The sequence below is a fragment of the Manis javanica genome, chromosome 5 (genome assembly GCF_040802235.1).
Source record: "Manis javanica isolate MJ-LG chromosome 5, MJ_LKY, whole genome shotgun sequence".
Lineage (NCBI taxonomy): Eukaryota > Metazoa > Chordata > Mammalia > Pholidota > Manidae > Manis > Manis javanica.
The window spans coordinates 112,815,323-112,831,491 of NC_133160.1; the positions used below are offsets into that span (position 1 = coordinate 112,815,323).

Consider the following 16,169-nt stretch of genomic DNA (forward strand, 5'->3'; position numbering starts at 1 on the left):
GGTCTGTGCCTCGGTTATCTATAAAGTGGGATTAAACAATAGGACCTCTGCCACAGGACTGTTAGGACGAGTCAGTGAGTCAATGAGTCAGGATTTGTAAAGTGCTCAGGCTTGCTTGCCACTAGGCCAATTCCACCTAGGTGTTTGGTACTGTTATTAGTGGATTGTCTTAGTCTATATAAATCAATATCCAGAATGGTAAAGGTGAACTCTGTACCCATTAAATAAATGACTCCCCCTTTCCCATCCCCCTTGCCCCTAGTAACTACTATTCTACTTTGTTTCTATGAATTTGACTCCTGTGGATACATTATGTAAGTGGAATTATACTGTATTTATCTTTTTGCTGTCTTTTTTTTTTTTAACTGAATTCCTTCTGAGGATGTGAAAATGAACTCACCTGAGAACTAAAGAAAAACCCTAACAAAGTTTTCCCTCTGAGTCTCTTGGGACTGTTTCCTGTCATCATTATCCTCATCTGAGAAAAAGACTTGAGTTTTAACCATAACCCAAAGAAATTCCATAAACTGTCAAAACATCTTCTGGGCCATTGTGTCTGCTAGCTTACTGTGTTGCTGTAGAAGTAGTCATGGGAGTAAATAAATCGTAGAAGTTAAAGTGTACCACTGTTACCCTATTCCCTCCATGTTCCCATTCTGGAGGAACCTAAACTTACTCCAGAGGAAAGCCCAGGAACAGCTTACAGGGATTGTTAACTCAAGATCCATGGGCCCCTTATGATGGTCTGAGACTTGGGTGAGAAAAAAACTTGTTTATTTTCACTAACCATTCCCTAAAATTTAGCACCGCCTGTGAGCGTGAACGTAGGCAGCAGACAGTACTGTTAGCTGTGCCCGTGGCTTCAGCACTAATGGAAACACAGATAGGTTGTGTCTTATAGCTGTTGCTCAAAATACCCTTCAAAATTACAATATTGTTAGACGTGCTGCTGCGTCTCAAAGTGTCAACAAACATGTATTACCTTATCACAGATTTTTTAAATGATGTCTGTATAATAAAAATGGATTTCCTTTGTAATCTTGCATATTTTATTTTCTATAAAAACATTTATTTTCTGTAGAAACACTGATTGAGAAAGGGTCTCCAGGCTTTACCAGACTGTCACATGGGCCACGGCACAGGGAAGGTTAGGATCCCCTGAGAGCAGATCTGGTAGGCTGGAAGGCAGCTTGGTCACTCGTTGACTGTTTCATTTTTGCCTCCGAGAGTTTCCTTGTTTCCAGTTTTTGTCCCTGTCCTGGTCTCTCTTCCATTCCACTGCTAGAGTGATTTTCCAAAGGGCGCATATCTGGCATGTCCTTCCCTTCCCTGCTCAGGGTCCTGGTGACTCCCTGTGTGATGTTCAAGGCCTGAGCAATCTGGCTCCTTCTGTATATGTCTAGCCTCTTTGTTTATTTTAATCTTAATTTAATTTTTGGCACTCTTAACCTAGAATTTTATACTCTAACCAGAGCTCATTTTATACTTTTAATCAGAGCTATCCAATAGGAATTTAATATGAGTGACATAAGGAATTTAAAATTTTCTAGGAGTTGCATTAAAAAATTAAAAAGGAACAGATTAATTCTAACATTTTATTTACCCCAGTACTATCCACAATAGTATCATTGCACCATATAATCAATATTCAGAATTATTATTGAGCCACTATGCATGCTTTTCATCATGCTGAGTCTTAAAATCCTATATTTTACATGTGTGGCACATCTAATTTTGGACTAGCCACATGTGGCTGGTGGCTGTCATATTGGCTGCTTCTGACTGGGCTCAGTTGTTGTAAGTCCTTGGCACATTGCCATGGTATGTATGCTGTTCCCCCTTTCCAGAGTGAACGCCTCTGCGACCTCCCAACTCAAATGCCGCTGCTCCCTGAGCCTTTCCCTGGCTTCGGACGCACCCTCCTGGGGTGTGCATCTCTTACATCACTGCCTAAAGACATTTTAACAATTGCTTTGTGGCTCTGTCTTCCCAATGTACTGGAAGCTCCACAAGGGGCAGGAACCAATTCCTTTCACCTCTGAATATCTAGTGGCCAGGGAGTAGCTGAGATAAGTGAATGAAACATCCTCAGCCATATTTTAAATCTGTAGGATCAAGTAGTTTATCTCGAACTGCAGGACTTAATCAGGGAAACCCAGGAGCCAAGGATAGCTTCAAGAAAGGGGTACAGAGTCCTGAAAATGAATGTCTTCGTTTAGGAATAGACACTCGTGCCGTACACACTGCCGAGTGATTCCCAGTGAGGTTGTGAGCTGGGTTTTTGCAGAAAAATATGGCTCTTTTGGGAGTCTTACAGCCCCTCTAGTGGGCTTTTTGTAGTCATTTATTGGATCTGATTTCTGTTGCTTGTGATTTAACTGTGCTATTGTTTAGCTACACAAGAAGGATAGAACATTCCAGTAGCTCCTGCCCCAGTATGTGTAACATTTCCATGGGTTCCCTCCCACTGAGTCAACAGTCTGTGGATTGTGTGTTCAAAGGCCTGGGACAAAGGCAGGGGAGGGCATGCTGGCCTCTCCCTGGCCAGCCGGATTGGACTGGTAGCAGGCAAACCTTGAGAAGCGGGAAGGCCACATAGGCTGTGGAGGGCCTGATAAATTTGACACACAATTACAGTGGTGCATTTCCCCAAACTGCCACGTATTAATGAGCTCAAAATATTAATGTTTTTGGAAAAAGATGATGGCAGTTCTACATGTAGATAAAAACCAGTCAATCTGGTTTAAGGATATAGTGCCTTATTTGCATTTATATGAAACTATGGATTAAGTAGCTGGAACAGGCCCATTGACACAATGCTAATCTACCTCCTGATCCTGTTGTTTAGTGAAATACTTGCCTAAAATGTATATCCAATTTATGATATTCAGTGGCTTCTGCGATGTTTTTGAGGATTTTCACTTTGTCACACTTGTTTTTCTGTTTTACCTGATATTTAACATTTCAAAAAAATTCTTTTTAAGTCAGTTTGTCCAAGGGCTCTTTCAACTAACTGTCATATTTCTAAGATGTATTTGCTAAATGTGTAATATCCCATTAAATACCTCCTGTTTGAGTTTCTTAGTTTTGCTGTGTGGGTTGTTAATTTCTTTTTTCAACTCCTGTTACTGCTTAGATAGTAAGGAAAAAGAATGTGAGGAATAAATATTCTATACGTATTTTTTATTATTCACTGATCATTAAGAAATACTGGAGTGTGAAATAACATATGATATTGTATATAACATTACCTTTAACAATATAAATTATGTTTTTAAAAATAACATGTAAATGGTCAAGATAAACTTGAAAATGCAGTAAAGTAAAATAAGGAAAACTACTAGTAACCATAGTTACCCTGTCTCAAACGTGGGGACCAGGTACATGTGAGTTTTAAGTGCACATTGCCGTCCTGGGTGACTTGTCTGTGCGAGCCGGCTGGGCCAGGCTACCACCACCAGGACGGGGACCATTGGTCTTCCGGGGTGGAGTTGTTTTTTGCACCCCCAGCAGACGTGGGGCGCTTGCTCCGCTGATGCCGCCCCCCTTTCTGCTTTGTGTCAGTCTCCTGCCTGGGTCTCTGGGTTGACAGGTAGTGGTGACAGAAAGTGAAAGGCTGCTTGCACCCTGCCCCAGACCGCTTTCCTTGCTCCCTTTCTTCCTGGCAGCGCCTGCACTGTGAATTCACATCTCGGAGGACCAGCCTGTCCAGCCCAGCCTCCCCATGACCTGCAGGCTGCGCTCTAAGCCGTCTCTGCAGCGTTGTCATCCTCTAGCCTGCGGGTTTCTTACGGCTCCACTTAGGACACGCCCTGCGCTTTCCTACTGCTCTACCGGCCGCGCTCTTCCCGCTGCCGCCCTCCCACCCAGCGAAGCCGCCTCCTTCCAGAACCAGCGCGCACGTGCCCCGAACTGGCCAAGGCTCCCTCCTCTGGGTGTTGGCTAGACCCTGAGGTCAGCCTCAGAGCCCTTCCCACGCCGATGTAGCTGTTTTAAGTGGCACACTCACTGCTGCCCTGTGGATTCTCCAAGCACAAGAACCCGGTCTTAACATCTCTCCATCTTGAGAGCTTAGCACCAGCCCCCTTGTACAGGGTGTTTGTAGCTAATGTTTCTGAAGCACTTACATGCTTCAGCGCTCGAACTGGGTTTAAGCTTATATGGATTTCATTCTCAAAACAACCCCACCAGGAAGGGGCGTATGTCGCTTTTACAGATGAGGAAACAGGTACAGAAGCAGCTAGTAACTTCTTAGTCACCCAGCTGGTAACTGATAAAGCCAGGATTGAATGCAAAGCCCCCCCACCCCCACCCCAGGTGCTGTTTCTTATCTCAGCAAAGAGCTGGGTGATGAATACGTGAAATTACTGGAAGATAAGGGTCATGTGATAAGGGTTATGTGATAGGAAGATAAGGGTTATGTGTATCTAATTTATCCAACATATCTGAGGAGTTCAGTGTAGCCTAGATATTAATTTCCAACTAATGATTCCTTTTGTTTGCTCTCTGTGATGGCAAGATTTTGTTTAAACATTCAGGAATTAAAAATTTTTTTGTTTGAACAAGAACTTAAAACAAAATCAAAGACAATTTTAAATGAATTATCTCCAAAATCAATCATATATTTTCCTTCCTGATTAAACAGTTGATGGAACACAACTCAACCTTTTTTGAGTAACTAGGGTCATCATGATTAGCAAGTAGTCTGAGCCTGTGATGTCTTAGGGCTTTAAAGTCAGTAGGATTTATGAGCATCTACCAAGTACAAAGGACTTGTAAGTAAGATTCCTTAATTGCCGTGTAAGCCTAAGATTTGCTTTGCCTTCCTCATCTTTTTTTTTAAACTCTTCTCTTTCTGGAAATTTCTTTGGTCTTGGATATTGTAAATCAGTAGTTGACCACTTCTTGCTCTCCTAGTCACAAGGAAGGTGAATTCTGCTTCTAACTGACTTCTAACTGACTATTGTTAGAAGTCACCCTGCTTCTAACTGACTATTGTTGATCGGCTGTGGGGAGATTTGTGCAATCAGTCTTGTTGGTATCACAACTAAAACCCCTCTCCTTGCACTAGCCTCCCTAGGATTGCCAGAGGGGCAGGAGTACTTGGAATGGGAAACACTTAGAGTTCCTCTATCACATGTTTTAAGAAAGAGGACCCTTGCCAAGCCCTCTCCACCCTTGGTTTTCTTGGCCTCTGCGGAGTGGGAGGCTACTTGTTGACCTTCCAGTGGCACTGTCTTCATAAGTTAGACAACAGACCAGGTGTCAGTCATGCCTCAGGGTGGCTGGTGGTTGAGGGAAGTCATGTGGTTAATTGCAAGTGACTTGACATGGTCCCTTGGTGCCTGCCAAGGGAATTAAGTATTTTTGTGGTTTGGAAACCTATGGCTTTGACCTGGAGTTTGTTGAGAAACCAAGTCAAGCTACAAGGCTCAAAGTGATCAGAGCCTCCACGCTCCATTTTTCCTTAAAACGTCAGGTTCTTACAGGGTATGCATTAAGAAAACATTTTAAAAGTCATCTCCGTAGAGCCAGTAAAACAAACATAAATGAAAGAGATTCTAGGCTTGGAATTATTCAGGCCTCTAGGTTCATGACCTAGGGCTCAGTGAAAAAACAAAAACAGGGTTAGCAAGGGCATTGATTTTCGTCATTAGTTAGAAAACTTGGCCAAGTTGGTCCCTGGGCTTTTGGACCTATGCTGAGTCCCAGCTTTTGCCTTCCTAGCCTGGCTTTGAGTGCAAGCTGGTGTTCACCCTGGGCTCACCTTCTCCACTTGTTCCTTCATGGTCACTAGGCCAGTGTAGGGTCCTGGGCCCCGTTGATAAGCAGCTACACGTAAGAAGTCTGACTATTGTTGATCCTCACCTTCACTGCAAGGAGGCCCGAGGACTCACAATGGGGAGGAATGCCCTAGGCTGAGGCAGGGATTTGCCTTTGAAATTTCCTCGTCTCTAGTATCTAACAAATCACTTTGCATTAACTTATGTGTGTAGTCAAGAAAAACCATGGACATGAAGTCAAATGACCAGGATCCTAAATCTGGTTCTGCCACTTCCTGGTTAGTCCTGGGCCAGTTACTTTATATGAATCTCTGTTTTCATATCTCTAAAAAAACTAGGTTATGATTTCTATATGAGGGGTCTTTGGTTGCAAGCAAGAGAAACTACATCTGGCTAATTTAAATAAAAAGAATTTATTTGAAGCTATGAAGTGGATTACAGATTCCCAGGAATAGCAGGGAAGAATGCGGCAGGGTACAGGGCAGCTTTAAAGAACCAAGCCACAGGAGCACATGGATCCTTGAGTGGCGTGTGCACTGCGGGGAGGAAGCTTGTTTTTCTACCATGTTTTCCATCTTAAGGCTCTGTGCTCAGGGTTTAGAGGCTAAGGGAAAGGCTTTGGTCGCTCAGGCCCAGTGCAGGAGAGGAAAGGAAATCAAGGCTCTGAGCAGAAGAGGAGAGAATGAGTGACTAACAACCAGAATCCACTGCAAACGCCCCCACCTGCAAACTGCACAAGTGTTTTAACATGATGGCCTCTATCCAGTTTTGTATGTGGAAGGGCATGTATTTCTTGTCTCATAATTACTAAGATTTGACATTTGTTAGAGACATTCACTGGTGTCATTCTACAGACTTGTATTAAGCACCTACTAGGAGAGGCCATCTGATGCAGAGGGAGGACTACTGTAGGTGGATTAGAAGACTTGAGGTCAAGGTCTGACTCTTCTAATGCCTGTCTGTGTTGCCCTGTGTCCCCATCTGTAAAAATGGGGTGGAAATACTTGCTCTGTTGGTGCCCTGGCTTGTTGTGAGGATTAAATGAAAGCAAATGAAGTAAAATGAAATAGTGTCATTGGACCCTTTGAGGTGCTATACAAGTGTCAGATGTTTTTATTATCCTGCATAGATTGTTGCTTCATGGTAGAGAACAGCAAAGACGACTATTTTTATGCATTTATATGTATACATGTATTTATCATTTGCTTGTCTACTTTCATTTTAAGTCTAGAAAGAATTTAATAAATATACAAGTTTTGTTAGCTTGTTTGCAGTCTACCTGTGGCTTCAAGATAATTCCTTCACAGTCTAAATGATGACACTAAGCAGTGCTCCAAAAGTGTTCAGGGTGAGAAAACCCCATGAGTGGCTGGGGTCAAGAGAGGCCTTGGGAGGAGGTGGTGGGGAGCCGTGTTGCCTAATGTCTTCATACCTATGTTGGAATTAACAAACCCTTAGATTAACTCTGGCCAGCAGAAATGTAATGGTGAATCACATATGTAATTTAAGATTTTTCTAGTTAGCCACATTCAAAAAAAGTAAAAAGAAATAGGTGTAATTAATTTTGAGTACACAGTACACATATTTTTGTTTTACCCATTATATCTAAAATACTATAATTTTAACATGCAGTCAATATAAAAAAAGTTGAGGGGATATTTCACTTTGTTTTGGATACTGTTTTTGAAACTGGTATGTATTTTTCCCTCAAAACAGATCACAATTCCAATTAGCCACAGTTCAAGTAGACGCATAGCTCCCAGATCTGACAGCACAGCCCTAGATGGAACAGGAAGAAGAACAGGGAAACAGCAGAGGGAGAGAAGGAGTTGCTACTGGAATTCAGTGACCGTTGTACTATGGACCAGGCAGGGCTAGGATTACCATGATGTGTGTGATGGAGAAAAAAATCAGATCCTGTTTTTATTTAAAATTCTGATATTTTGTTCATCATGAATTTTTTCCATTACTTTTGGTTTAAAAATGCCTTACAGTATCACTGACCTTGATTGCAGAGTGTCTGGGCACCTCTTATGTTTTGCACCGAAGGCAAGCGCCTCAGTGCCCTAGAGAGACCCTGGCTCCTAATACCTCTTTTTTTGGGGGGCACTAACCTGAGCCAAACTGAACTGTACATCAAAAACAGGAGTGAACTCTAATTTACTAAGCCTTGGGCATTTATTTTGCTAAATGAAATTTCATCTGAATTCACATTAGGAATAAAAAAAGACATTGGTAAATAAATGGAAATTCAGACTGAATTGAAGCTCTGAACTAGAAAATTTCAAAATATTTAGGATCAAATCAAGACCCAGGAGAGAGTTCATCGGCTTTGATTCCTGGGTCAGGGGTTATTGTAGGGGTAAAGAATGAACATGACTGTTTAGGGGGAAGACTCCATCCTTGGCCTCATTTCCTTCCCACTTTATAGCTTTAATCTCCAGTTTGTAAGGGGTCAGTATCTGAAGTCTCTGTATGACTATGGTGCAAATGTTGTATTAAACATAACTTTGCTGCTGAAAGAGAAAGTGTTGCTGTTTAAAGTAGTGCCTATTATCAAACAATGCTTTTCTTTCTTTTAGGGAGCTCAGAAACAAAGTGGATATTCAGTTTGGAGATAATGGAACAACAATATCTGCTGTTAGCAAAAAGACCTATATTTTTGACCGAAACCAATCTGTTGGAGACCCTGCAACTGACTTAATTAGAACATTAAATATTCCTGTATTGGTAGGTAGACATTTTAAGTATCATTGGGGATTTTAGAAGAAAGGAAAAAGCTAAGTGAAAGCTATTGTGGTTTTTACATTTAGGAGCTATTAAATTTATATTAAAAATACACATATATAAAAAGAAAAATACATTTTTTCCCTTCCCTCTTTAAAATTGGCTGTTTTTTCTGAGGTCTTTCAAACAAGATCTTTTTAAAAGGTGATAGTGCAAATTCTAGGATTTTTTTTTTCACAATCTCTTGCTGTGTATTCGAGGTCTGCATTTGTGCAAATAATTATGTCCCTTGGATTCTTTTGGGTAGCGAATTATTTTTGAAATGTTTACTTGACTCTTGTTTCAGAAATTCTAGCAATAGAATTTGCGTGCCATTTCTTAGTTTAGATTTCTATCTTGGATTTTTAAATTCTCAAAATATGTATTGACCCTTTTCCCCTTTCCAAATAGCAGAGACTGGGCTGTTGATTACAGCCTGGCATGATTCCAGTGTCCCTGTTTATATGGCAATCCCATCTAATAAAGACACATGAGACCCAGAAAACTTTCCTGTGCACCTACACCAACACTCCTCTTCACCTCCCGCTCTAACGCCTAGGTGACCACTACATTTGTAGGGGGACGTTTGTGGTGGACCCAGGACCTGCGAAGTATTAGATCCCTGGCCTTGCCCAGCTGCCTGGCCGTGCAGGGTTTTATAAGGGCTCTCTCTGACTCGGATCAGGAAGGATGTGGCGCCACCTTGTGGCCAAAAATGCCAATGTGTTTATGAGCGCTTTTCCTTCTGCATTCGACGTGTAAGGAAAATTGGGCGGGGATGCTAGGCTCACACTTACCAAATGTCAAACTGAGAAAGGACAATAACTGAAGAGGCTTCTTGTACATGTGGACAGAGAGGAGTTCACTGGCCAATTTTTCAACTATTTAACCTAAACATTTATATTTAAGTTGGCAGCCCCTTTGCTGAAAAGCAGCGTGAGAGGCGGGTAGGGACGATGCTGTCTGAATTTGCCTGCTCTTTGCAGACTGCCATGAATTGGGCCCAGATACACTTCCTCCGGGAGCTCATCGAAGCCCTGTTGGAGGCCTATCAGCAGACGCTCTTTGTGACGCACACCGTGGATGAATTGCTTTGGGGCTACAAAGATGAGATCTTGTCCCTCATCAACATTTTCAAACCCGACATCTCTCCCTATTTTGGCCTGTTCTATGGGGTAAGTTAATTTTTCTTTTCAGAACCTCTTTATTCAGCTGTGTGAGGGCAGCCCAAATCAGATTTCATCTTCACGTTGGGTTTCTTCTAGAAGATAAACATTGACCAAAATTCTACATGTCTTGTAGAATATGTGAAAGCTTTCTATTAGGAAAAAAGAAGAACCTCCTGCAGTGTCAGAACTAACTTTGAATGAGCGTAACTATGAAAAGTATATGGTATATGTCTATGCCATTAATTAGATGCAGTCTTTCAAAGTAACATGAATTTAAGTGATCAATGACAAGACTCTGTTGATGACTTGGGAACTAAACTCATGGATCAGCCTGACAGAGACAAATAGAAAACTAAATAGGGATGTGATAATCTCGAGGGATGGGAGCTACTTAGATATTCAGACATGTCAGTTGTGAAAGAGGCTGGATAATTGGAAACTCTGTGTCCTCCATCTATGATTTATTTTGCTTATAAATGGAATTCTGTGTTGCTCCTTGCAGATTTTTTTTACTTTGGTTTGAAACCAACAATATCAGCATTCGAGTAATTATTATCCAAAGTATATGTTATGCTACCTGAGTTTCAAATGAATTAAAATCAAAAGCAACAAGAAGACCTATAACCTCCACTCCCCACACCCCCAACCCCACTTCCACACAAAATCCTTAAGTAAAATGGAGAGCTGGAAGGTCGGTAAATGACAAATTTAAACTCAAGAAGAAGGTGTTAGATCAGGGGCAGGATGGGAGATTGTGATGAATTTCCTCATCTTTTAATTTGTAATCATTCTCTAACTACGGGAGCTCTCCCTTATCAGGTAATCCCTTAGCTTCTCATTTCTTTGATGGCAAATTGTGATGATACTGCCCCTGTGCCTTCAGAGGGTTACAAAACTTAAAAACTGCTCAAATAAAGTGATAAACAAAGTTTTAATAGTATCTATGCAAGAGGTGGGGGTCCTAGAAGTCAGATCTCACCAACCCTAAATCCTTCACGGTGGGGGAGCAGACCCAGTAGATGTTCCCTAGGAGGTGCTATGTGATAGGATCTCAGCTTTCACAGGGCCAGAGGAAGTGCTGATATCTGTTCAGCTGTTGACTAGACCTCCCTTCTAGAAATTATTTCAGGAGAACTTCCAATAGAGTGATACAAAAGTTTCCTTAAGGCCCTTTGGGTCCCAGTGGCTTCCATCCTTCTGCCAAGTGTATCCTGTTCCTTATACCTCGGTATTTTTCAGATAACTTTCGTTGTATAGCTTGGTTTTTTTTTTTGTATTTATATCATTGACTTCATCAGACTTTTAAGTAATATCCTTTTCTATCTTTTTAAAGTGACACATTTATAGACTGATTAAGAAATTGGCATTTTTTGCTTTCTCAAAGATCCATTGTTTTATTTATTTTTTCTTTTCTCTGCCTTTGTCTTTTGCCTCTCCTTGCAAACACCACTGTATCTCCATAAGTTTTCATTAATGGAAATCCCTACACCATTGCCCAGTTAGATTAGTATCTTGAGGGGATTCCCCCATCCAGAAAAAGAACATAGGATCAGAGGGCCTGGGTTTGCATTCTGACTTGTTCCTTTTATAACTATGGACTTTTCTGAACCTGTTCCATCATCTGTAATTTGCAACTAGGTTCACATTTCAAAGGTTGTTTTGAAAAGCTAAGTGAGAATGAGAAGTCCATAAAAGTGCCTTGCAGATTATGAATTGTTATACATTTTAGGAACTTTTTTTTTTCTCTCCATGACTGGTCAAAAAATAGCCTTGAATTAATATGAATGACTGGCATATCTTTCTATCCGGGAAGACAAATGAACTCTATCTAGTGTTGTTAATAAAAGGGCAATATTTTTTACTTTTTCATCTGCTCTGGCCACACACTAACTCTTTAGTCAGTCGCATAAAAGTTCACAGTTGAGCTGTCATTCATTCAAAGACCAGGATAGTCCTTGGGGGTGCTCACCTTCTGCCCACCCCCAACCCGTGCGCCCAGGCCTGGCCTCACATCCTTCCTTCATCCTCCTGGCATCTGCCAGCAGTCCTCTGTGGTACACCTGGCCTGGATGCCTTTCCCATCTGCTCCACTACACATTGTGACTAAGGAAAATAGTACTCCTGGTCATTTTCCTTCAGAGACCAAGAGATCTCTGAACCTTTACAGATGCCGCCAGAAAAAGGACCGAGCCCTGGGACAGGCAGCTTCTGCTTCACCAGCAGCATGACCAGTCACCAGAGACAACTTGTACCCCAGACTCAGGAAATGGGACATTGATAAGGGGCCTTAGGAAGGAAAGTTCTTTAAATTTACATTGGCTACAGATAAAGAAGGTGGGGTAAGACAGAGTGGGAAAGTCTGGGGATAGGTGGTCCGTCCATAGAAGAGGCTGGTGGGTTGGTTGTTGCTGATGGTCAGGTGCTGGTGAAGAGCAAGAGGGGTGCCCTGGTTCCGGGGACCTTCTAGACAATTGCTGAAGTGACTTCATAAGTTTCTGCTTAGCTATGGCCTGTGGCTGCTGGCTCGTTACCTTCCCATGTTTCTCTTCCCCATCCTCCAGTCCTTATGTCACTTAGTTTTAAAATGACTCAGAAATTTTTCCTTATCAGATGAAACGACCAGACAGTCAATGGGAAGGGAGGACATGTGAGAATGGGTAAGATGAGGTGAATGTAGAGTACTGGCACAGAGCCTCTGGGAAAAAGGGTCCCGGCTAAATACCAGATGCTCTTATTTGTATAATACAAGGTCAGTCAGTATCTCTATACCAGCTGATGTTAGGTCCCTCTGTTCTCCTTGGTAGAAGAGAGTTCCAGTGCCTCCCACTGAGTGTGGGCTCTTGGCTGTATAAAATAACAGTTGCTGGAAAGCGGTCAGCCAGTCCATCCAATCCTAACAGAAGGCTGGGTTATGATTTTATTATACTAGATGTAGGAATACGGTTGTCTTATTCTAAGACCATTTCTAACCTCCTACAATAATATGTTCTTGTATCCAGACCGCATTCCTACCCCAGTAACACAAAACTTGCTTAGTTCTTGCTTGTCCTCAAACAACAAAAGTTCTTGCAGGAGACAGGGAAGCATTCATGTTCAGTGTCTGATTCTTGGGCAGATAAGAGCTGGGAGAACCCTTTTGAGTTACTGCGAAAACATTTAAATGCTGGACCACTTAGCATAGCCCACATCTGAGATAAATGGAGGGTTTCAAAAAACAACTCACACAAATTTTTTAAGGTGGTTCAGCATTTTTTTATGTGGGGTATTTGAATTTTCTCTAATGTTCACATCTCTGCTCTTAAAGGTAGTCCTTTCTTCTATCTTAAAGTAATGTAAAATTTCATATGTGGAACATGGCATGACCATTATGTATATGGACATGGGGATATATATATTGACATACTTGGTAAAGTACAAAAAGAGGAAACCCAGGTAGGCAAAAAACATGAAAAGAGAATTCATGAGGGGCATGGGTGTTTTTTTTAAGGCACATAGTGAATTATATGAAAAAGAGTTCAACCTCAGCAAATACAGAAATGCAAAAAGAGAAATCAGAAACCAGTTTTTTGTTCCTCCAATTAGCAAATTTTAGCAGAAGTCATTTGGGGAATACAAACTGATGTATCCTGTGTCTACCATGTTCTGGCTAGATGACCTTGAGCAATTTGATATGTAGCAAAATGCTTAAAAATGTTCATGTTCTTTTATCTAGTAATTTCACTTGTAGTGGTCTGTGTGGGAAGCAAAAGTACCGAAAAGGTTCTTAGGCATAAAGATATTCATATAATGTTATTTATAGTAGCAAAACAATTCAAAACTAAATATCCAATAATAAGAAAATGGTTAAGTAAATTATTACCACATAATGGTATGTGTCATTAAATTATATCTATAAAGAATTTTTGATAACATGAGAAATACATACTTAAGTAAAAGTTGTGTATATGGATAAAATAGTATATATTACATATGTATGTATTACATACATATGTAATATATCAGTTCTATAAGCAAATTTTATGTAAAAAAAAGATTGAAAAGAAACACCAAAATATTAATAGTAGTTCCCATTGATTGGGAGGATGGTGAACAACTTGGTATTTTTTAATATGTCCTTCTGTGTTTTCTAGTGAGAATTTATTACTTTTATAATCAGAAGAATGTATTACTTTTATAATCAGAAGAAAAACCCATTTTAAAAAGAAACCATGGAGGAGGGGTTGGGGTGAGTGAGTGGGGAGATTGAGGGGGATAAAGGGGCACAATCATAATCTAAGTTGGTCATGGGGATAGTAGTACAGCATGGAGAATATAGTCAATGATTTTGTAACATCTTTCAATGTTTACAGACAGTAACCACACTAGATGGTATGAGGACTTAATAACTCAGGTGGCTGTTGAACCACTGTGTTGTGTATTTTAAGCCAATACAAGATCGTTTATCAATGTTACTTCAATATTACTTTAAAAAGGAAAAAAAAGAAAGCAGAGCACAAGTACTAGGCATCAACTTATTACCCAAAGGTATATCTGTGTAAATACCTAAAAATAGGTCAAAGTTCCAAGGAAGCTTAGAGCAATGGAAAGAGAACAGTTTGGTTGTTTCATTGTTCTTCATATATCTATAAAGTGCCTGTCACATAATAAGCATTTAATAATAAACATTTACAGAATGAGAACAATTATAATAATAGTATCAGAATGTATGCACTGTGAGGGCAGCAGTTTTTGTCTGTCTTCTTCGCTGATACATCTCTAGCACCTGGAATAATGCTGGACACCCTGAATAATGGCAGGCACTCAGGAAGTACTTGCTGATAAGTGAATGACTACTGCAGCCTAGTGTCTAAGGGGACCAGCTGTGAGCTGTGGGGTTACGTAGCCCGAGCTTCAGTCCTAGCTCCACCATTGACTGGAGTGATTTGAGCAAGTTATTTAACTTCTTTTTGCTTCAGATTTCTCAGCTCTACCAGGAGGGTAAAATAGTCCATGTCTGTATTAGTGTTCCATTGCTGCTGTAACAAATGACCAAAAACTTGGGGCCTTAAAAACAACACAGATTTATTATCTTAAAGTTCTAGATGTCAAAAGTCCTACAATCAAGTTGTTGTCAGGGCTGGGCTCCTTCTGGAGACTTTAGGAGAGAATCCATTTCCTTAACTTTTGTAGCTTCTAGAAGTAGCCCTCATTTTTCTGGCTTGTGGCCCGTTCCATCATCTTCACAGCCAACAGTGGAATCTTCAGTCTCTGTCTGTCCCTATCACCTGTGCTTTCATCATGTGTACTATTCTGACTCTGGCCCTCCTCCCTTCCTCTTTGTAAGAGCCTTTGTGATTTCACTGGGCCCAGATGCCTACAATAGATACACACAAAAAATTTTTTTAAAAGAGAAATCCAATCACTAAAGAAACACTAAAGAAAACCATCAATAACAAGAGAAGAATATAAGAGAGGAAGAAAGGAACAGAGAGGAACTATAAAAACAGCTAGAAAACTATTAATAAAATGGTAATAAGTCCATATTTATCAATGATCACCTTAAATGTATATGGACTGAATGCACCAATCAAAAGACGTAGAGTGGTAGAATGAATAAGGGAACAAGACGCATCTATATTGCTGCCTACAAAAGACTCATTTCAGACCCAAAAACATACACAGACTAAAAGTGAAGGGATGAAAACAGATATTTCATGCAAATAGGGAGAAAAAAGCAAGTGTTGTAGTGCTTGTATCAGACAAAATAGATTTCAGAACAAAGAAAGTAACAAAAGACAAAGAAGGATATTACATACTGATAAAGGGTTCAGTCCAACAAGAAGATACAATCATTATAAATATCTGTGCACCCAACATAGGAGCACCTACATATGTGAAACAAATACTAACAGAATTAGAGGGGGAAATAGAATGCAACACATTCATTTTAGGAGACTTCATTGGGCCTACACAGATAATCAAGGAGAATCTCCTCATCTCAAGATCCTTAACTTAATCACATCTGCAAAGTCCCTTTTGCTGTGTAGGGTAGCATATTCACAGGTTCTGGGGATCAGGATGTGGACATATTTCGGGGGGATGTCATTCTGTCTACCACACTATCTTAGGTGTTGGTTGTGAGGTTTTCATGAGATAATGCATACAAAAATGTTACACCAGTGCCAGGAATGTTATAAACACTCAATAATTATTAGCTCTTACTATTTTATCATTATAGAGGAGCTAGAACCTGTGCTATTTCCTAGTACCATTCCTAGATAAAGAATTTATAAGAATGTCCAGAGTGTGTGTGCCCTTAAAAGGTGTAACTTAGAACATACTACTGAAGAAAACTTAATTGAAAATGGGACTCCATTAATAACACTTGCTTCTAGTACAGCTACTGTGTAGTTGGGTCTTGGCCCTGGACTTATGCTTTCTTATTTTTTATTATTGAGATACAATTCACTTA

General features: G+C 40.5%; 1 protein-coding gene across 1 annotated transcript in view; it reads left to right on the forward strand.

The window, feature by feature from the left end:
• SCARB2 (scavenger receptor class B member 2) overlaps positions 1 to 16,169 on the forward strand; it is a 67,665-nt gene that overhangs the window by 25,083 nt on the left and 26,413 nt on the right. The window contains exons 3-4 of the mRNA XM_017641294.3: positions 8,366 to 8,513; positions 9,536 to 9,724. Coding sequence (XP_017496783.3) covers positions 8,366 to 8,513; positions 9,536 to 9,724 — 337 coding nt within the window. The remainder of the gene's footprint in view (positions 1 to 8,365; positions 8,514 to 9,535; positions 9,725 to 16,169) is intronic.